This window comes from Lagenorhynchus albirostris, chromosome 19 (genome assembly GCF_949774975.1).
Source record: "Lagenorhynchus albirostris chromosome 19, mLagAlb1.1, whole genome shotgun sequence".
In the NCBI taxonomy this organism is placed as follows: domain Eukaryota; kingdom Metazoa; phylum Chordata; class Mammalia; order Artiodactyla; family Delphinidae; genus Lagenorhynchus; species Lagenorhynchus albirostris.
The window spans coordinates 45065121-45085005 of record NC_083113.1 but is presented as its reverse complement, the minus strand read 5'-3'; the positions used below and the strand labels follow the sequence as shown (position 1 = coordinate 45085005).

Below are 19885 nucleotides of genomic sequence, written 5' to 3'. Positions count from 1 at the left end.
GCCTCCGTCTCACAGGATCCTGGAGGTGAAAGTCCAATTTAGGGAAGACAGCTGGATTCAGAGAAGACGGGTGAGGGCAGAGGAGGAGGAACAAGAGAGGTACACAGAAAGAACTGCGGCACTCCCTACGAAGTGGAAAAATAACTACCAAGTACGTGACTCTGAATTAGAAAGGGAAATGGGCAGAAGAAAACGAAGGGGTGTTACCATTAACATTTTTGTCTGTCTAAAGGACTAAAACATGTCATAATTCAGAACCACAGTGCCCAATACGAGTTCCTGGTCACTGCATTCCAGTACAAAGGCAGTCTATTTAGAAACCAGGGACTTCCCTGACGGTCCAGTGGTTAAGACTCCGTGCTTCCACTGCAGGGGGCACAGGTTCGATCCCTGGTCGGAGGACTAAAATCCCACGTGCCCCGTGGTGCAGCCAAAAACAAACCAACCAACAAAAAACACTAACATAACACTCTATTTCTGACTCGAAGAGAACCCCAGGAGTAAGGCTCTACCATATGAGAGCATCTTCCTGGTAGCATCTCCTGCCAGAGCACGTCTCTGAAAAAGGAGGTGGGACCACAGGGGAAGGCAAAGAGTTGATTTAAATTCTCTTGAACCAAATGTTTTATATTTTCAACAGATATCGAGATGGGATCTGCATTTCCCCACAAGGACTGAATGGAAGGGTCTATAATGGAAACTGCTGTCTTGAAAATACCCCAGGATCTAGTACGCCAGAACCCTGAAGTTGACGCCTATCACACACACCCTGGTGGTGGTACTGAACACCAGGCACGAGAATGGTTTCAGGAGACTGTTCCAACCACAAGATCCCCATCCTTGAACAGGCAAGTCAAAGAGTCGTGTACACTCCAGCTCTAGGGAGACTCAGTGGAAGGGACCTGAGGTTTTATTGCTGTTAGAGAACTTGAAAAGGGAAGCTTCCTATCAGGCCAGCACTCAGAGGTTTTGTGTGATAGCCATAGAAGCAGCGCTAATTGGGCGGCTATTTAATACTGGGAGAATCACCAAGAGCAGAACCCACCTGTGTTGGATGGAGTAAAGCCTGGCAAGGAGGGGCTGTTGAGGCCGGGGAGCAACACGGGAGGAATGCCCTGGATTGCCGGATATGCCGTAGGAAGGTTGAGAGCCTGAAGAGGGGCGTTGTCAAACATCCCTTGCTGCTGAGCTGCCAGTCCGAGGACCTCATTGGCCTTTTTAATCCGGTCCAACTCTTGTTGAGCCATCAACTGACGTACAGTGGCTGGGTCAAAGTATTCTTTCTCCTTGTCCAGCTGGCTTCCAATGGTGTCTTTAACTTTGGAGATATGCTGTTGGGAAAAGATATGGTCACGTACAGACAGCCGAGCGCTGTACTTGATGCCACACAAAGTGCACTCTGTTTTGGGTCCCTCGTAACTTGTTTGGTTTATACCAAAATGCTTGGCCATGCTTAACTTGGACTTCTTTTCTTTTGCCCGGGCATTCTGGAACCAGACCTGAACCACTCTCTTTGGCAGTCCAATGTCATTGCCCAGGACTTCACACTCTAGCATGGTGGGTGTCCTGTAGTCATTAAAGCATGACTTGAGGACCTTCAGCTGCAGATTGGTCATCTGAGTGCGAAAACGTTTCTGCCCGGGCCTATCCCCACTGTCTCCAGATTTGCCTGCTGACCCACTTGCACCAGGGCTTGGGGAGCAGGGGTCTGCAAGGCTCGAGGTTTCACTGTAGTCCACTGTACCTTCATTGTCATATTCCTTGCTGTAAAAGCTCGGGGCTGGGCTGACCAGACCGGATGACAACCGATCTTCATACTCGGACATTGCCATCATGGCCGCTTTGGTCAACCCTTCACTGGGCGCGGAAGAGGATTTGGTTTCAGTTGCTATTCCCGTCGCACTGTCGTTATCCGCATTGCCCTCGTCTCCAGTAGTGGTATCTGTGATCGCTGTGTTGACTGAGGAACAGTCGTCGTTGTCCAGCTTAGTTTGGTCAAAGTTTAGATTAACTGAAGACATGGAAGGGCTTTCAAAGTCTTCAATCCCTTCCACCTTGATGGAAGAAGGGCTAAGAAGAGTTCTAGGAGACAACTCCATGGTTTTGCTCACAGGTGAGAGGGGAACACCTTGGCCATCACTACTGCTTGGGGGTAGGTGGGAAAAGCTAGTTCCATCAAAAATATCTCCTTTCATCTGGAGTCCCCCATCGCAGTCTAAGAGCATTGCAGACAGAGTTAGGTTGTAGCCAGCTCTCTTGGCTTCATGCCAATGACGGGACCGGATATGAGCCTCCAGGGCAGTCTTGGCTTTGAAGAGCGCTCTGCAAAAAGGGCATCTCCTGTGGGCCTGCGCTGGGCCCACAGCCCTGAACTGTCCTTTCCTTTCCCGGGCTCGGGTGTTCTGAAACCAGACTTGTACCACACGTTTCTTCAGACCCACCTCATGCGCAATGTGATCCAACATCTTTCGAGTTGGATTGGAGTCCAAGAGATACTTTTGGTAGAGAATTTCTAGCTGTTCTGGTGTAATAGTTGTCCTCAAACGCTTGTCTCTCTGAGGTTCTTCTCCTCCCGTCCCACTGTCGTTTTCTCCAGGGCTGGCACTGGCCTTTTCCTCCAGCTTCCTCTTGAGAGTGTTCATCGTGGAGGTGGGAGTTGAAGGGGAAGTGGCCGAGCTTGCCGGAATCTGAGGTATGGCCCCAGAGAGCAGCTGGCTTGCCAGCAGTGGGTTACTCGGGTCAAACAGCATGAAAGGCATATCCAGTGACCTGTCCAAAAACTGGGGGTGGATGAACTGGTTCTGTGCGCTCAGAAAGTGAAGCTGCTGGTGCTCCTGCCAGTGCTCAAACGACGGGAACGCCAGCTTGCACTGCTCACACTGGTAGGGGATTAGCTGCGGAGGTAGGTTGGCCAGCTGCTGAGGAGTTGACGTGTGGAGGGGCTTAAGGGGCAGGTGGGAGAGCTGGGAGGGACTGGGGCTCGACTGGGCCAAGGGGCACTGAGGGGGGGGCACTTGTGGAGGAGGCTGGGGCAACGAAGCGGGGGACGTCAGCTGCGGGAGCTTTTGCTGGGCTGCATTTGTCTTCTGCTCGGGCTGGTCTTGCTGCTGCAGCTCTGCCTTTGGTTGTCCTTGCTTTTCTTGGGTCTGGTTTGGCTGTGCACTGGGAGGTTCAGCCTGCTTTGGTTTCTCATCACTCGCCTCTGGTTTTGAACTGAAGGTGGCCAGTTCGTCAGCCTCTGATGTAAGCTGCAAGAAAGCAGCGGAAGCTGTACTGGCCGTTGGTGCCGGGGTGCTGTAAGCCTGGGAGGGCATCGGGGTGCTGCACGAGGAGCTGGTGGGTGTCAGGATTTCCATGGCGTCCATGGAATCCTCGTTTTGGCTGTCATCCTGCCCCTCCTCGTCCTCATCCTTGTAACACAGCTTCTTCTGGTGCTTGATGAGATCAAAGATGCGCTGAAACACCAGGCTGCATTTTTTGCACTGGTAGTTCAAGTTGCTCGTTCGAATATACCTATCATTTGTAAGTTCCCGCCGCTCTCCATCTTTGCCCTCTCCCTGATTCTCGTAATTTTTCCTGGCCTTCTGTCGGGCGTTTTGAAACCAGACCACTATGACTCGGGTTGGAAGGTTCAGTAAATTAGAGAGTTGCTCAAATTCATCGTCCTTGGGGTAAGCGTTGGCATCAAAGAAGTCCTGCAGGACCCTCAGCTGGTAGTCAGTAAATCTTGTTCTTGAAGACCTCTTGCTCCCCCAGTACTCCTGCTTCTGAGGTTCTGGTGAAGGGGGCCGAGAGTCGATCTTGAGCTCCTCCAGGCTGGTGATAGGAGGATTGCTGAAGTTGTAAGGGGAGTCCTTGTTACGCTGCCGCTCTTTGAAGAGAGTGTTTCTGAACCAGTGCTTGATCACTTTCTGGGGCAGCCCAGACTTGTCTGCCATCTCTTTGATCTGCTCTTCACTGGGGGAGTTGTTAATGTCAAAATACTGCCGCAGGACTCGGAGCTGGTCATCGGTGATCCTAGTGCGAGGCCTCTTGTTCTGTTGCTGGAGGAGACTTGGATTGAGCTGATGCTGGTAGAGCTGGGCCAGGTCCGCAGGCAGAGGCTCCACAGGTCCAAGCTGAGGGGGCAGCTGGGCCGGCAGGGTCTGCAGCGGCATCGTCTGCATCATCAGTGGTGAGAAGATGGGCAGCTCCATGGGCATGGAGAGCTGGGTCAGCGGCACGGATGGCTGGGCCGGTGCAATCGTGGGCGAGGTGATGGGTGGCGCTGACACGGGGATGGCTGGGGTGGAGGCCGGCGGGGGCGGCGCTGCCGGAAGCGGGGGCGGCGGCGGGGGTGGGGGCGGAGGCGGCGGCTCGGGGGTCTGAGGCCTCAAGGGGTACAGCTTGTCGTAGTGCTCTCGGTACTGTTTGGCAAATCTCTCCAGCTGTTTAAAGGGAAAGTAATTCTGGTGAACATGCTCTTGATGACTCTTTAAAATCAAGATGTTCGAGAACAACTTGCCACAGGAGTCGCACTCGAGCTTTTCCGGATTCTCCCCCTGCTCGGTCTTCCCGTTCTTCTTCTGTACCTTCTGCTTGTTCTCGTTGTACTGAATGACCAGCTCAAAGCCGAAGTTCTCCAGCAAGGCCTTGGTGGCGTTCCCTCTGGCGTCCGAGGCGATGCGTGGAGGGAGCATGGAAGGCTCACAACTACCCCCTGGGGCCAATTCTTTCTTCTCTTTGGCCTTCAAGGCATCGGGAAGTGATTCCTTTGGTCCCGAGTTGCCCTCTCCCCCCTCGGCACCGTCCCTCTCTCTCTGGCTTTCTTTTTCCTTTTCTTTGATGACCAATTTGTTTTTCTTCTCGATGTGCTGGCTGGGCTGTAGGAGTGCAGAGTGACTCTGGGGCAGAGAGAGCTGGCTCTGCTGCTGCAGGACCTGCTGATGGCCCTGCTGCGGGACCTGAACCTGAGCCTTCAGCTCTTCCAGCAAGCCTGGGCCCGCCCCCGTCAGCGTCAGCGCCCCGCTCGTCACTGGCAGGCTCACCTCGGGGCTGAGCTGGAACTCGGCGCTGGGGATGTAGAAGGGGAAGAGGAGATGCTGCTGCTGCTGCAGCTGCAGCAGGGTCTCCGTGGCCATGGGGAAGTGCGGAAGGAGGGTGGGGCTAAACAGCTGGGACTGGATCAGGGCCGCCTGCTGCTGCAGCTCCTGCTGCAGGTGAGCTTGAACTTGGGCCTGGGCCTGGGCCAGGGTCTGTGCTTGCTGCTGCTGCTGCCTGGATGTGATCATATCTGCCAGCTTCTTCCGATTGGCTTCCTTGGGCTCTGAAGGGGAAGCAGTGTTGGCACCGCTGGGGTTCCCCAGGGGTGGCATGCCTGCACTTTCAGCGGACACTTGGCTCAGTAAGCTGGAGCTTGGAGCAGTGCCAGCACTGCTCGGATTGGTGGTGGTAAAGCTGTTACTGCCACTGGTGCTCACAGGACTTGGGGTGGAGGAGCTCAGGGAGACACTGCTGCTGTTCCCGGTGCCATTGCTGCTGCCACTTGCAGCCTCCAGCTTGGCTGCCCGGGCCTTGGTTTGATGCAACACAGACCTCATATGGATCTCCAGCGTGGAACTCTGGCTATAGGCCACGTTACAAGTGTTACACTTGAAAGGTTTGTTGTCAGGGCTGCTGGTGGGTTCTGGCTGACCAGCTGCCGATTCTTGAAGGGCTCTCTTCAACTTATGCAGGTGGGAGACAGAATTGTAGTGCACTAGCAGGATGTTCTTCTGAGTGAAAGATTCCTTGCAGACGGTACACTTGTAAGGGCGAGAAGGGTCTAGAAATTTTTCCATGGTGAAGTTGGGGCCTTTTCTGAAAGGGAGAGCTCTCTTTGGCTCTGAGCCCGAGTCTTCTTGTACCGACCCAGAGTCACTGCCCGTCGGGCTCTGTTTATCCTCCAAGTCACTCTCTTCTTCCTTGTCTTCCTCAACGATTATGGTATGGTCCTCGGCCAGGGTGGGGTCTCCCATTGCCAGGAGGTCTCCATTGGCCAGAAGGCCACCATAAAGCTGTTGGATGTCGGCCTCACTCAACTCCAGGTGGCTCGTCTCGAGGTGTTTTTTCAGAGCCTGGAAAGTTCGGAAACTGCGCTGACAGAGACAGCACATGGTGGCAGCTCTGATCACGTGGTACTGAGAGTGGAGCTGCAGCTTTTCCACGGTCTTGAAAGCTAGGCTGCACTGGTTGCAGCGGTACTTGTACACGTGGCGATCCGACACGGGCAGCTGAGGCCTCTTGGCGTGAACCTCGTTGAAGTGCGTCTGGAGAGTGGCGGAAGTTTTGAAAACCTGGTTGCACCCCTTCTTCCAGCACAGGAAGCCTGAATCTTCTCTCACAGAGCCTGGGTCAGCGGGAGAGGGTTTCACATCTCCACTGTGTTCTGTGCTGGCAGAGGGCAAGATGTTCTTTCCCAGATCATCTGAGGTTTCTGAAAAAAAAAAAAAAAAAAAAAAAAGCCCAATGATAAAGAAGGCTTAGAGCTGTCTACCCAGCAAGGCCTCATGAACAGAGTCTCATGATGAGGGAAATAAATACCCAACCTGCAGACACACACTCTCCACAGAGCCCCACACCGCTGAGATCACGTGTTATATAAGCAGGTGCACAGGAATAGAGAGGAAGAAAAGGAGATAACAAAAAGTCTCAACTGCTAGTAGGCCTATACCATAGCACAAATCTGCCTTTTAAACAATATTTGTTTGTTTCAATTTCTCAAGAACTGGCTTGAAGGGATACCCCCTTTACATGGATCTGAATTATAGAATATGTGAATTCATGCTGTCCTAAGCTGTGGGGAATTTGCAAGAATTGCTATCCACTGTAATATAAGAAATTTTGGGATATATATATTTTTAGGCATTAAATTTCTTGTTATAATGTGACTTTGGACTGTCCTCTCTATTCAATAAGCAAAGAACATTCAAGTGGCCAATTATGAAAACACATTAAAACTTTTCTCTACAGTGAGATCATCACCCATAAATATTCTGACCCTTTTTTGGGTCAGCTGTATGCTGCCTAATATGGAAAAATCACAAGGGAGACACGGTGGGGCAGTAGTGTGGTGTAACTCTTCCCAGCTTAAACCTCAGCTGCTGACAAGGTGTCAAAGATGTAGGAGAGACTCATAAACAGAGGTCTAAGGCCCCATCCAGCTAGGACCCACCGTGGGGCACCAGCAGCATCTATGCCTACAACAGTGTTCTTTCCAAAGGCACCTCTCCGCTGCCTCCCATAAGGCACTCCTGGAAGTCTCAGAGAAGAGCTCTGTGCAGAGATGACAGCACCTAGAAAGACAACTAATCCAGTGCCCTGAGGTCACCCATGTGCTCCACAGGTCCCTAATAATTAAGTCCTCAGAGAGGGAGTATTTGATGGCTTAGGGTGGTAAGTCATGGGTCTACTGGCTGACTCTCTGGTTAGTCACTTCCTCACTGTATAGTCAAGGGGACAGATGTCCACCAAAACCCCACTGGTTCTCACCTGCTTTTCTCACTTCAAACCATATGAAGTGTGTACACAAATACATGCCAAGAACCAGAGCATCAAGTAGCTGACAACGGTGCCCCTCATCCCTTGAAAAGTTACATTCAGCTTTTAGGAGTATCGTAAAGAATTCCTGGCACTCTTGCTCCATGAAAATTTTGGCCCCAGGTTTCATTTTGTTTACTCTTCTCAGGGGTCAAGAATAATGACACTAACCAGGCTGCTTTCCTGCCTCCTCCAAACTGGAGTTCCCGTCCCGATCTGGAACAGCCGCTGGGAGGAACAGGCTGCTGGGCATCACCATCTCAGGGGTAGTCACCTGAAGAGCAAGCGGTAGAGAAGCGAGGAGAGTCAAAGGGCGAGGAAAGAGACACAAAATAGGGAAATGTGTCAAAATTATTTAATAAGCAAAATTAGCCTTCACCAGTGTAAAGCTGGAGGTGTCACTTTTCATAGCTCACTGAAGATTCATGTTTATTAGACAAAGCTCACATCAGTCAAAAGCGTTTCTACGGTTACATTCTGGACATAATTAGCAGTGCACACTTGAAGAATAATCTTATTATTAATATTTTTCCTTTATGCAGAATTTTGACTTTGATCACTGACAATGTTTTGTCATGGGCTGTGAAACTTCTTGTGCAACCAATTAGGTAGATAAGTTGAAAGGCCCACCTTAAGCTGCTGAAAACATAATAAGGGCCCTAATTAAATCATACCTAGTAAAGTACACTGTAATCTTGAAGCAGGGAGCATTGTAGTACTGTTTTCAGAATGTATTCAGGCAAGAAGAGGAGGGGAATAAGAGCGAAGGAAAGGGTGAGAAGAAGAGAAGGGAACAAAGGAAAGGCTAAGGACACGCAGACACACTGGCAGATTTTTCCAGGAAACAACATTTTGTAACCCTTTACAAGCTGAGATCAAGTGCAAATGAGCATTTCTTATGACTCACTTCAGTCAGGATTTCTCCTGGGGTCTTTGCCTGAGGTACACAGCATCAGAGGGGACTTCTGGCCAGTGTCCCAGCCGCAGAGGGTGCCCCGCACCCTACGTTCTACAACAGGGCAGCCCCACCTTGGCCACGGCTGTTGTTTCCCAATACAGCAACTCCAGAATTAGCCTGGGTCAAAAGAGCTACAATTTAAGGTCAGATCTTTCGGCATTTATTTCTCCAGGCTTTCCTGCCATCTGGCCGCAAGCTTGTCCAAACAAGTTATCATCTGCCCTCCATTAACGTGATAGGAGGCCCTCAACATCCAACGTAAGGCTAAAAGGTTCTTCATTTAAGAAGCAGCAATATCCCTTTGCCTACTTATAGGATGGGAAGGTAGTTGGCGATGATATTCCCAAATGAATTAGAAATCGTTCCCTGTTTGATGACAGCCTGAGAAGCAAACTGACCCTGAGGTTACAGGAACAGAAACTTACAGTCACCACTAACCTTTCTACATGGCACGCAGCCCCACCTGGAGGCATTACTTTCCCATCAAACACAACTATTGAGATAGTATCTTCACTTGCTGTTACAAAGATTGGAACACCTAGATTACTGTTCAAAATTAAATATTTAAAATAAATTACTATTAATTTTTAATGGTTCGAGGATCCTGGCCTTGCTCAAAATCACTGCTGACGTGTTCACTAGAATCAGCAGTGGTAGGTTCCACTCCTCCTAAAGGAAACTCAGACAGCTGTCCCCATAAATCCAAAAAGGTAACTCCTCAATACATTTCAGGGTATTAGGATAATCTCAGCAACCCAGATGCCCGTAGGTGCAAAAATTAAGCAACAGGCACTACGAAGAAGGGCTCTGAGGAACCCTGCGTTTACGAAGAGCAGGTGCGTGGCAGGTGAATGTGACACAGAATCCCTGCTCTCACAGAATCTACACCCTCACACATAGCTCGCCAGCAGCTGCTCACGGCTAGCTGTGGATGAATCGTTAGGAATGGAGCGGAGATGGCCAAACTCATTCCATCTATTTTCTTTTTAATAGAAAGCATTTCTGACCAGTGTGGTTGGGGAGTCCAGCGGGAATCCAAGAAGTGAAAGGTCACCGATTAATTTATAGTCCTCAACCGAGGGGGAGCACGAGGTTGGGGGCAAGAGGGGGAGAAAGGGAAAGGAAAAAAGACTCCCCCCCACACCTCCTTTCTCGGCTGTAGCTGCAGGATCAGTCCTTTCCTGGGATCTTTAGGAATTATGAAAAATGAATCATGAGAAGTGGAAAAAAAAAAAGCCCTACAGAGTAAAAAAGAATAAAATTATCTAACACCTCAGCTGCACATCATTATAGAAAACTGTGGGCTTTTTATACACATTACAGTAAGGCAGACATCCCCTCTAACAGACTCAGTACGACGGATCAGTAATTGTTTTCATACACTTTAATTAGAAAAACTCAGATGGCTATGAATAATAATGGAAAAGAGAGACTTTTGCACTTGAAAGGTTGAAGTCAATCAAGTGTGAATGACGGCAAAAAAGAAAGAAAAAAAAGACACCAATTCATCAGCCCTCTGTTGTCTCGCCGCGACTTTAATCATAATTCCTGATTGGGATTCAAGAAGGCAGTAAGCAGCGGTTCTTTGTCTGCCTTCACCTTCCATCAATTAACTCTCCCCAAAATATAATCATCAACCTCACATGCTCCTCTGCGTCTTAATCTGGGCCCCCAAACCTGTAAGTCTTGCCTCATACGTGTTTACGTAATTACTTCTATCTACCTGCATCTTCTCATCTATAGTGTTACCCAACCTCTCCCTGAAAACAAACAAAAATGTTGGGTATATAAAATCTTTTTTTTTTTTTTTTGCTGTACGCGGGCCTCCCACTGTTGTGGCCTCTCCCGTTGTGGAGCACAGGCTCCGGACGCGCAGGCTCAGCGGCCATGGCTTACGGGCCCAGCCGCTCCATGGCATGTGGGATCCTCCCGGACCGGGGCACGAACCCGTGTCCCCTGTATCGGCAGGCGGACTCTCAACCACTGCGCCACCAGGGAAGCCCTATAAAATCTTAATGGGCAAGAAATGCCCAGAAAGCAAAGAAGAAGACCCCTAAAGAGAATCCTAAGGATCTAGAAATTCTGGTGCGGTCTGTCTGCGCATGGGTCTGAAGAGAGAGGTTGCGATGGAAGCCTCTTTGCTGTGCAGGACGCTGGAGGGCCCCACGTCAGCTCTCGGACACTAATGTTCCGGTGTCCGTGTCCACTACTCCCTCTCCTACCAGCTTCTCAAGCTCATCACTCAAAGTTACCACGCTTTTTTGTAAAGAGCCAAAAATACGGTCCTGCCAATGGCTCTCTGAGGAATTCTGCTCACGGAAGAAAACGAAAGTTGGCCAAAGGCTGAGTTCCTTCAATACTCGCCTCTGCACTCCTTGTTTCCCAATCATATCTGGCTGCCACACAGTGTGGAAGGTTGAGTCTATCCCAGCCAGCCTCTGATGGACGGCTGAAAGTCCGTGGGAAAGGTGGTCACTCAACAGTGCTGGGCAGAGTTCTGTAAAGACCTTCCCTTTCTCTAGGAGCGTCGGAGCATGCCAGTGTGTGAGAGGACAAAACCTGGCCACAGCGTCGTAAGCAGAGCCGCCCCAAACGTGTCCAAACCACAGAGACCCTCGGAGGACTAGATGCCGCCAGCAGCTCCCCTGTCCCGACAGCGTACGCGGCATTACACATTCACTCTCTCTGCCCCAAGCCCTCCCATCCACACACTCAAAAGCCAAACAAAAAGTTTTAGGTTTGGCCAAACAATAGTACACAATCAGTCTAAACACCTATGCTTCCTACACTGACACCCATGTAGATTGATTCTTCCAATAATCTTACACCCATAAACACTGAGTATGTTAAGTTACATTCCCCCATAGTCTACTCATTAATGTATAGAGGGGACCTCAGACTAGTAAAACAGACTTTGAACCAAAAGTCAGAGTTTTTCTGGTTAGAAAATTCAATTGCTTAGAGCCATTACTGCCTCAGAACTTGAGTCTCTCAAGCTCGGCGGCCATGACCACGCAAAGCAGCTCTGTGGTGATGATCTGGATACCACATGTGCTCCTCTCAGCCAAGTCAAGCATGCAGAGTTGACGGAAACGTAGGAAGAAAATATCATCCGAACAGGCGCAGTACCTTCCTAACAAGTAAACAAGTCTCACATGTAACAAGGGAAACGTGGAGTTCTGCTCTGATGCTGAAAATCTTCAAGTTCAAGCAATTCTCACATATGACGATAGAAACAGAAGAGCTCCATGCCGGTACTAAGAATCTTCACGCTTAAGCCATTCCAAAACAACTTAGTTGATGAAAAGGAAGGGCCTCAAATGACTCTGCTCATCCATTCATTTGACCATCATTCACTAAACTTTGTACAAGGTCCCCGTGCTGCACGCTTGTGAGACAGCAAGACCGGGTCCCTGTGTCCAAGAAGCTCACATCCAGAATAATTAACCTTCTAGAGATCATAAACTCATTAGAAAATCTGATGAAAGTTGCAGCCTCCTAGAGAAAATACTTTTAAAACCAACTATCGTAGATAATTTCAGGAAATCACAGGCTCCCTCGAGGGAAATTCCGGGATTCAAGTTAATTGCCCTTGAACTACTAGGAAAGGTGACGTGGGTTTGTAAATACCTAGTTCCTACCTCCTGTTCAGTTCACCATTATTTTGGATTATGACTTAACGCATTTCAAGTTTCTATGAGGTGAGTGGGCCCGAAAGCCCCAAGGACACACCTTATAAAACCCAGAGTCTTAGATGTGGGTCTGGTCCCCACTGTGACATCTGGGAGGGGCCGCTGATGTTGACTCTTTTTCGATAGAAGAAGCTGGAATTATAAGGAGCCCTCCCCACTCCTTGCTTTCTCTGGGTCATGGATATGAAATGACCAAATACCACAACTTGAGCAGCCAAGGGGTGTATACACTTTGCTGAATTCTGAACGGGACTGCTCATGCAAATTCACCTCTCAAGGCCACCCTGTCTGAGGTTAGAGCAATGCAACCAACAAGTTCCACATGCTGGAAAGCAAAGGTACTTTCTTAGAGCGAGTACTGAACTTGGTTTCTCTGAGACCTTCACCCCCACAGCCTTGGCACTGCTCACCTGAGTAGAGCTTCTTTCTGAAAGGCTCTCTATTCCAAGTGAAAGTACAGATTTGCCAAAACTTAGACTCCCAAGGAGACTCAAATCCTTCATATTTCAGTAAAAAAAAATCAAGAGAATGAAGAAACTCAGGTGGAGGGAAAAAAAGAGGGAAAAAGCCCCAGACACAGGCCTTCCTGGCACAGACCTGGCCGGTCTCTACACCTTGTGAATGAGGCATTGGTCCTGTTCAAAAAACAAGCATGGAGTTAAAAGCCAACCGCTTCCAGAACTGAGCATTCTAGCTAGTGGGGGACCCAAAGTCGACGGCGCCAGTGAGGGTCTGGCTGCTCACTTCCTCCCCTGACCTCGATGGCTGCCAGCTGGTCTCTGCACATCTGCAGCCAGCAAGCCCGGCAACTCACGGCAGCAGAGAGAGCTTCAGAGGTTTTTCCCTCCTTCCCTTTACTACCTTCCAAATGTGCCAGGCTGGGCGCTGGACCACGGAGTCGAGAGGGCTGTTTCTCTCTTTGTCTCGTTTCCCTTCTAAAATGTCTTCCTATGTCGTTGTCTATCTTTTTTGTTGTTTTTTTTTAAACCTAAAACCCAAGAGGAAGAATTGTAGGGCCATATTAACAGTTCATATGGGCCAGAAACAAATGCAGCCCTGAACCAGATTTTGAAATCTAAGAATGAGAAAGACTGAAAAAGGAGGTAGGTGGGAGAACAGGAAACATATGAACAGTTCACACACACATGCACACGCACACACACACACACACACACACAGTGAGTGAGGGAGAAAAAAGCTGAGAAGGGGACTGAATTGGAGAGAAAAGCTTCATTAGACTTGGAGAGGCAAGCAGTGGCAGTATACCAAGGTCACTTTTAATTTAGACCATCTAATTGGCAAACAGGCTCCAAATGGCTATCACCTCACAGGGCTTGGAATTAATGAAGCCCGATTATTTTCATTACCCTCCTCTGAGATGGAGACAAAGTGAGAGCTGGTACCCAAGTGGGTGCCACAGCCTCAGGGCCGCTGGCCACCCGAGAGCCCCCAGTGCAGGGGGGCCAAGCAGCCAGCCTGATCTGGAGACTCGGATGCACAGGCACACGATGAGCAGAGACAGACGCTGACCGAAAACATCACAGGAGACAGACAGCTGGGGCGGGCTGGGGGTGGAGGGGACCTGCAGGCAGTGCAGGTCCAGGGGCAGCCAAGGGGAATCTGTGCGTGGACAAAACGTACAGAATAACTAAGGGAGTGAAGACGAAGGGCTAGAGAAAGAGGCGTTCCTGGGCTGCTCCAGAGCCAACCCCCTTCTCTGCCATGAGGTCATACTCTGTTAAGTGACTGGGGAACAAAGACAGTTTCCCCGTATTAGTGCTCCGGGATCCCAGTGGTGTGTCCTGCCACTTAGAAGGACAGTGATCAATTAGAATAATTTAAGACTACTGATATGCATTGTAGGTGGTCTTTCCCATTCTCATTTAGGGGCCAGAAACCTGTCCCCTATGCCCTCAACCCTCCTCGCCTAAAACTGTGAGACAAAGGAGGGCACGAGCAGCAGCCCCTATATCCCCACCACCAGTTCGGAATCTCGGACTTCTCGGTAAATAGGTGAGAATTCTATGGAACTGACATCGGGGGCGGGTCGCTCAGTTGGGTCTGGAGGGGCACCTGTCTCACCGCCTTAAGCTTTATAGATTTCCGTCTTTCATATGACATGTGTAAAGACACCGTTTGGAGCTCTGTTTCCAATAGGCCGAGCAGAATGAAGTGGTATGGGTGCAGTTTCCATAGCGGAGGGCCAGAGCTGCAATTGTTCCCAGTGGAGAATATTTTTCAAGCCCCTTCATCGGTAAAAAGAAGGGGGCCCATGGAAGACACAGATATGAGATGCAGAGCATAAGCAAGCAACTGTTACCATAGCAACAGACATATTAGACACTGCAGGTTCCTGAAAGCTGTCTGATAAGGTATTATTAAATGAAGCCTCCTCAAAACACTCTCCATTTACAACTGAACGGAAAGGCATTGTAGAGAAAGTAATCTATTTCCATTTATCAGGGTGGAATTTACTTTTAGAGAGACTGAAACCCAATTCAAGCCAGATCCTGGGCCCTTGGACCCAAAGAGCAAAAAGTATTTCCCAGAATTTATAGCTTTAGCTACCCTGGACATACCCCGTGTCTGCCAGGAGCTGTGTGTTTGGTGGATCTTGCCAGGCTCTCCTAGTTTGCAGCCAAAGGCAGTGAACTCAGTCAATCTGGCAAGGAAGAAGATTCACTCCTCTCACTGCCATTCATCCCAGCCACTCAAGGATAAAGCAGACATAACTTTCTCCTCTTGGAGGATGAATGACTGAACACTGACCATTCCTTAATGATATGGTTTAGGAAATGCAGCTCTGATTTGAGGGGCATTTCTCAGAGTTTCCTGCTCTAGTTGGCCAGGAACAAACAGATGTATCATCAGAAAGCCTAACCAATACTTTCCCTTGGCCAATTTTCTAATAAAATTGCTGTAAAATATCCTCCAGGGGCATGATTCTAACCACAGGTTCATTATAAACACTTAGTTGTAAAACAATTGCAAATTTCATATTAACACCAAACTTTTCAGAGGAAGGACAATGGCAACTATTTAATTTGTCAGGGCAGAGACCAAGATCAGCAGTCCAGTCCTCAAATAGGATGCTGGGCTCACCCCAGGGTATGGCCACAAACGCCCCTCTAACCCTGGTTGCTCATCTCTTCCTGCTGATGCTGCTAAAGGGTCGAGGTGGAGTTGCTTCATTTAGCTCAATGCAAACCATCCTCATGACTTGAGAAACCAATTCAATACTGACAGCCATGCAGTAACTCCATCTTCTCATGCAAAGACAGGGTACCAAATCATCCTTATATACGCCTTTAAATCGAGTGTAAAACCCTTATGATTACATTTCCCACAACTTTCAACTGTATTTCTGAATCCATTAACTTTCTCTTGTTGCTAGCAAATGAACTTCCTATAGTCAGCACATTTCCCACAATTTGCACATTTTTTTCAGAAATATTTAGAAAACATCTCCATTGTCTGCTATGGGCAAATGAGGTAGGTACACAGGGGTTCCTGTACAAGGTGCCAAGCACAGCCCCTTTAGGGAGTGTGTTTCTCCTCTGTAATTATGTTCTTAGGGAGTCTTCTCAAATAGGGTTTATTAACCTGTTTCCATGGATGGATTTTAGGGTATCCTTATGCTCTCTGGCATTGTACACACAATTTTGAACATGGAGAATATTTGAAAGAGTTCTTAATAGTAGTTGTCAAACTTTAGTGTGCACAGAATACCCAGTAAGGCTACTGAACCGTTTTCACCAGCGTCTCCAAAAAAAAGGTTGAGAATCACTGCTTGAGTGGGTAACACCCAGAAATATCTTAGGGATTGGTACCCAAGCAAACACAGCAGTAACATCCTCCTCTCAAAGACTCTGTTGATAAATGAAGAAGATTCATAATGACCACCAGACTTGCTACTTTGAATGTACCATACTGTTGCTGTTATAAAAGTAGGACAAACAATGGATATTTGAAATGTAATTTATATAGTAGTCCCTAGGGATGTATAAATGAAACTTACTGTCTGATGTAAACCAATCATACAGATTACTACAGGCTCACATTTCCTAGACCAGACTGATATTAAACAGGAGAAATAATCACCAGAGCAGAAGGACGATGTATTGAAAATGCCACCCTCCCCACATCTCTTCCTGTTTCTTAAGGCTCCCATGGTTCCAGGCCATCTGTGGGAAGTATGATGAGGCCTGAGGAAAATCCCCCTTGTTACTTCCAAGGCTGGAGAGAATTCCAGGGGAATTTGTAACACAAACCCACCCATCCACAAAAGGAAGTTTCCACTTAGAACCTTTCAACCATGTTCACCAGTCTGTCTATTTGAAAATACCCATGGAAAGTGCATTTACACTTGAAATGAAACTCATGCTAGGTCACCTTAGAGCCTGCCATTGGCTGCTAAGGTCCTCTTGACGCATCATCAAATGTATGTTCCTCACAACTAAACATCATTTACAATGTTATTCATTAATTTTGCGTAACCAAGTGGAATGGGAAATGCCTAGAGGTTACACATCTGTGACCTGCATGGGAATCTTCACACGAAAAGGCAATCAAATTAACTTATTACTCCACTGTTGAAGGAAGTTAGAGGTGAGAATTTTTCTCTTTGGGGGTTTTTCCTCTAGTGATCAGGAAAGGGCTTTCCAGCAGCCCAAGCATACACAGAATGCAGGATACTGGTATCGCCTGTAGACGTTTGAAAAGTTTTCTCATTACATTATATTTAAATCCTTATACTAATCTTTTGGGCCATGTTTACAGTGGCCACTTAGAGCCATGCCCCGCAGGTGTAGCAACATCATGCTCAAAATGCAAAGCCCTTGTTCATGACTCGCCACGTGCTACCCAACTGAGCACCTTCCTGCTTTGAGAATGAAAGCATCCACTTGAGAAACTCCCACGTCACAGGGCTACATTCTGCGAGTTTGCCACTTGCAGGGGCATCAAGTCAGCTAACCTCTCTGAGCCTCAGTTTCCTCAGCCGTCAATGTAAACGTGTCAAACTCTTTAAATAAAACAGAGTGGTTGTGAGGATGAAATGAGACATAATGAATTTAAGAGCAACCTAGAAGATGACCTGCTCAGTAAAGGTTTGGAGAATCTGAATAACAACTTCTTCATGTAAATGGTTAGCTACTCTAGGCCTCTGCGTCCTGAGGGGAGAGAGGAATGATAAGGCACGTTGAGAAATGCATATGTATTCAGCCCTTTAGGCCACAGTCAGGCCAAGTCTAAGGTGAACAAAGGTCACAGAACTATCTTTGACATTTCCAACTCTGCACCGGCTCTCGCATCCAGCAACAGAGTCCTGTCCATGTTGCTGCATCACCTTTGACCGCTGGGGAAAGAAAAGCCCCGAGGTCCTGCTCCCAGCTGCCTTACCGTCATGATGAGCTTCTCCACGCAGTCGGGCGCCACGCTGTGGAGGTGGGTGAGGTGCAGCTGGAGGTGGATCTTGTTGTTGAGCATGTCCTGGCACAGGGGGCAGCGGAGCATGGGCTGCACCGAGTGCTGCGTCATGGCGTGCACCCGCAGCCGGTTGACATCGGCGTTGCTGTACTTGCAGTAGGGACACTGGTACATCTGTGGGGAACACACAGCCACCCCTCCGGCTGAATCTTCAGTTCCCACCGCAACTGTGTCCGCCCCAAGCCCGCCCACCCGAGACTCCACTCCCCCCCTTCCCCCCAGTTATGTGAAACACTCCCCCACCAGCACAGCCCCTTCTGGCCTCACCTGCTCCGGTTTGGTCTCCTCTGATGTTTTTGGTCGCTTTGAAGAGAGAGGAGACTCTGAGCTACCTGGGAAGGAGATGCGTTTGGAGGTTGCAGGAGAATCTGTCAGCTCCTTCTCTGCTTGGCTTGATGATGCTGGAAGAAAAAGCAGAAGATGTAATACAGCAGCCAGACCAGGCCAGCTCCCAGAGGGTTTGCGTTGGGTGAAAATCAACATTCATTTATAGCACAGGATTTTCTTGAAACACCAAAATTAAAGTAGGATGAGCATCCGGACTGATTTATCAGGCATGCTAGAAAAGAAGCAAGTGTTTCTTTTTGTCCCCCATGAATTTCTGTCACTACACAACTTTAACAACTGAACACTAAGAAAAAAAGGTACAGAAATGGACTAAAAGGCTCTGAGTTGGATTAAGCTACATTCAGTCTATTCTGACCTCCCCCAATCAAGACACAATCTGCTGGCTTATGAGGGTGGGTGGGAAAGTCTCACCAATTGCTTTGCCAACCACGAGTCAACCCAAGTACCAGACAGACTCTGCTTTCATGGATGTAATAGATGATGTGCTTCCAACTTTATTGTCACAGCTCTTGAAATCACAGCACAGCACAGCACAGCACAGGAGACATGATAAATGGGACGGACCCGAGAAAGGTTTACACGGGTATCTGCATACAAATGCATGCAAAAAAGTCAAGTGTGGCTTCAGCAACTTGCTTCTGGGGAAGAAGTAACTGAAGAGTGGAACTAGATAGGGCGTGACTCCAACTTCTAATCGAGCCAGTGCTCCAGACACAAGAGTTTATTCAGAGTGGGTGGTTCAGAGGGAAAGTGTCCTCTCTGCTTGCCAGAAACATGCCCTCTGCACCCCACTCCACCAAAACAACAAAACACCAACGAGGAAGGAGAGTCACATGAGAGTGAAGCAGCAAGCAGTGAGCGTGGAAGTGTTGGCGGAAGGAGTTCTCTGAAGCATGGAAAGGGATCTGGAAGATTGTGATGAGAAAACAGCTGGGCTGAAAGGGTTTTAACAAGGATGAATAAGCAGGGCTCCTCCAGTATAAACACAAATCTCCAAATGGTCAGATGTGGTCATTCCAAAACCTGGTCAGTATCTTAAGGCTGGCTCTCTCACTTGTTTTGGATGGGAACTCCATTTTTCAGCATTTTGCTACAAGTGGTGAGAAGAAAAATCCTGAAAATGGTAGTGAGACAGTACATACCCACTGCCCTCCCTACCTCACTGAAAAATCATTTGACTCAGCACTGAGGTCACTGGTTTAGAAAGCCTCATGTTTACTCTTTGGTCAAACTGCTTTCTGTCTCATCCAGCCTAGTTCCCTAGCGTGTGTTTCCAGCCTTGAAATCTGTTCTGACATGGATACCCAAGATGCTGTCATTACAGGTGTGTGCTTTAATAAACAGTTGTAAAAAATCAATTTTATTCATTAAAATCGTAAGGCCACACAATAATTTTGGAAAATAAAAATGCAAAATGCAGGAAATATTCCAGGAAGTGGATGCTCTTCCCAGAATGCACATCTTCTGATCTTTAACCCCAGTATCTTGGTAACCTGGTCTACATAAGTTTGTAGAACATCTATTATTTAAAAAGTACAAGGACAAGCATATTACACACGGACCCCTCCTCCTCCCAGCACACATTCATAACAGTACTTTAATCTGTCTCGAATCGACTTCAAACCCATTTTCTTCTTAATGGGAGTTATTCATTTTCACTTGAAAGGTAATACATGACGGCTGGATATTTAATGTGATGGACTGGCTGCCGATTAACTAGGTGCTGTATGTGACATTCTAGTCTGGTTCCCACGGCCCACTTCCCATCTCCCAGCCCCCGGCAGACCTGATCCCGCGAAACCTTGTGTCGCAGGTTTTAGACCTCGGAGTGTGATGGGCCCCC

At 48.4% G+C, this 19885-nt stretch overlaps 1 protein-coding gene and 1 long non-coding RNA gene across 7 annotated transcripts in view; one reads left to right on the top strand and one right to left on the bottom strand.

Moving 5' to 3' along the window:
* ZFHX3 (zinc finger homeobox 3) overlaps positions 1 to 19885 on the bottom strand; it is a 280930-nt gene that overhangs the window by 8799 nt on the left and 252246 nt on the right. For all 5 annotated transcript variants that reach the window (XR_009537287.1, XM_060132275.1, XM_060132277.1 and 2 more), the window contains 4 exons: positions 17962 to 18095; positions 17608 to 17808; positions 7729 to 7831; positions 1046 to 6454 (listed from right to left, as the gene is read on the bottom strand). Coding sequence is in view for 4 of the 5 variants with exons in the window: in XM_060132275.1 (XP_059988258.1) it covers positions 1046 to 6454; positions 7729 to 7831; positions 17608 to 17808; positions 17962 to 18095 (5847 nt within the window). In the remaining variant the exon portion in view is untranslated. The remainder of the gene's footprint in view (positions 1 to 1045; positions 6455 to 7728; positions 7832 to 17607; positions 17809 to 17961; positions 18096 to 19885) is intronic.
* Positions 1 to 19885, top strand: part of LOC132510348 (uncharacterized) — a 57355-nt gene that overhangs the window by 3951 nt on the left and 33519 nt on the right. The window contains exons 2-5 of one of the 2 annotated variants that reach the window (XR_009537289.1): positions 16 to 151; positions 641 to 2113; positions 2597 to 2692; positions 6066 to 6908. This is a non-coding gene — a long non-coding RNA (uncharacterized LOC132510348). Of the gene's footprint in view, positions 1 to 15; positions 152 to 640; positions 2114 to 2596; positions 2693 to 6065; positions 6909 to 19885 lie in introns of those variants that run through there. The other variant, XR_009537288.1, reaches the window with a different exon arrangement.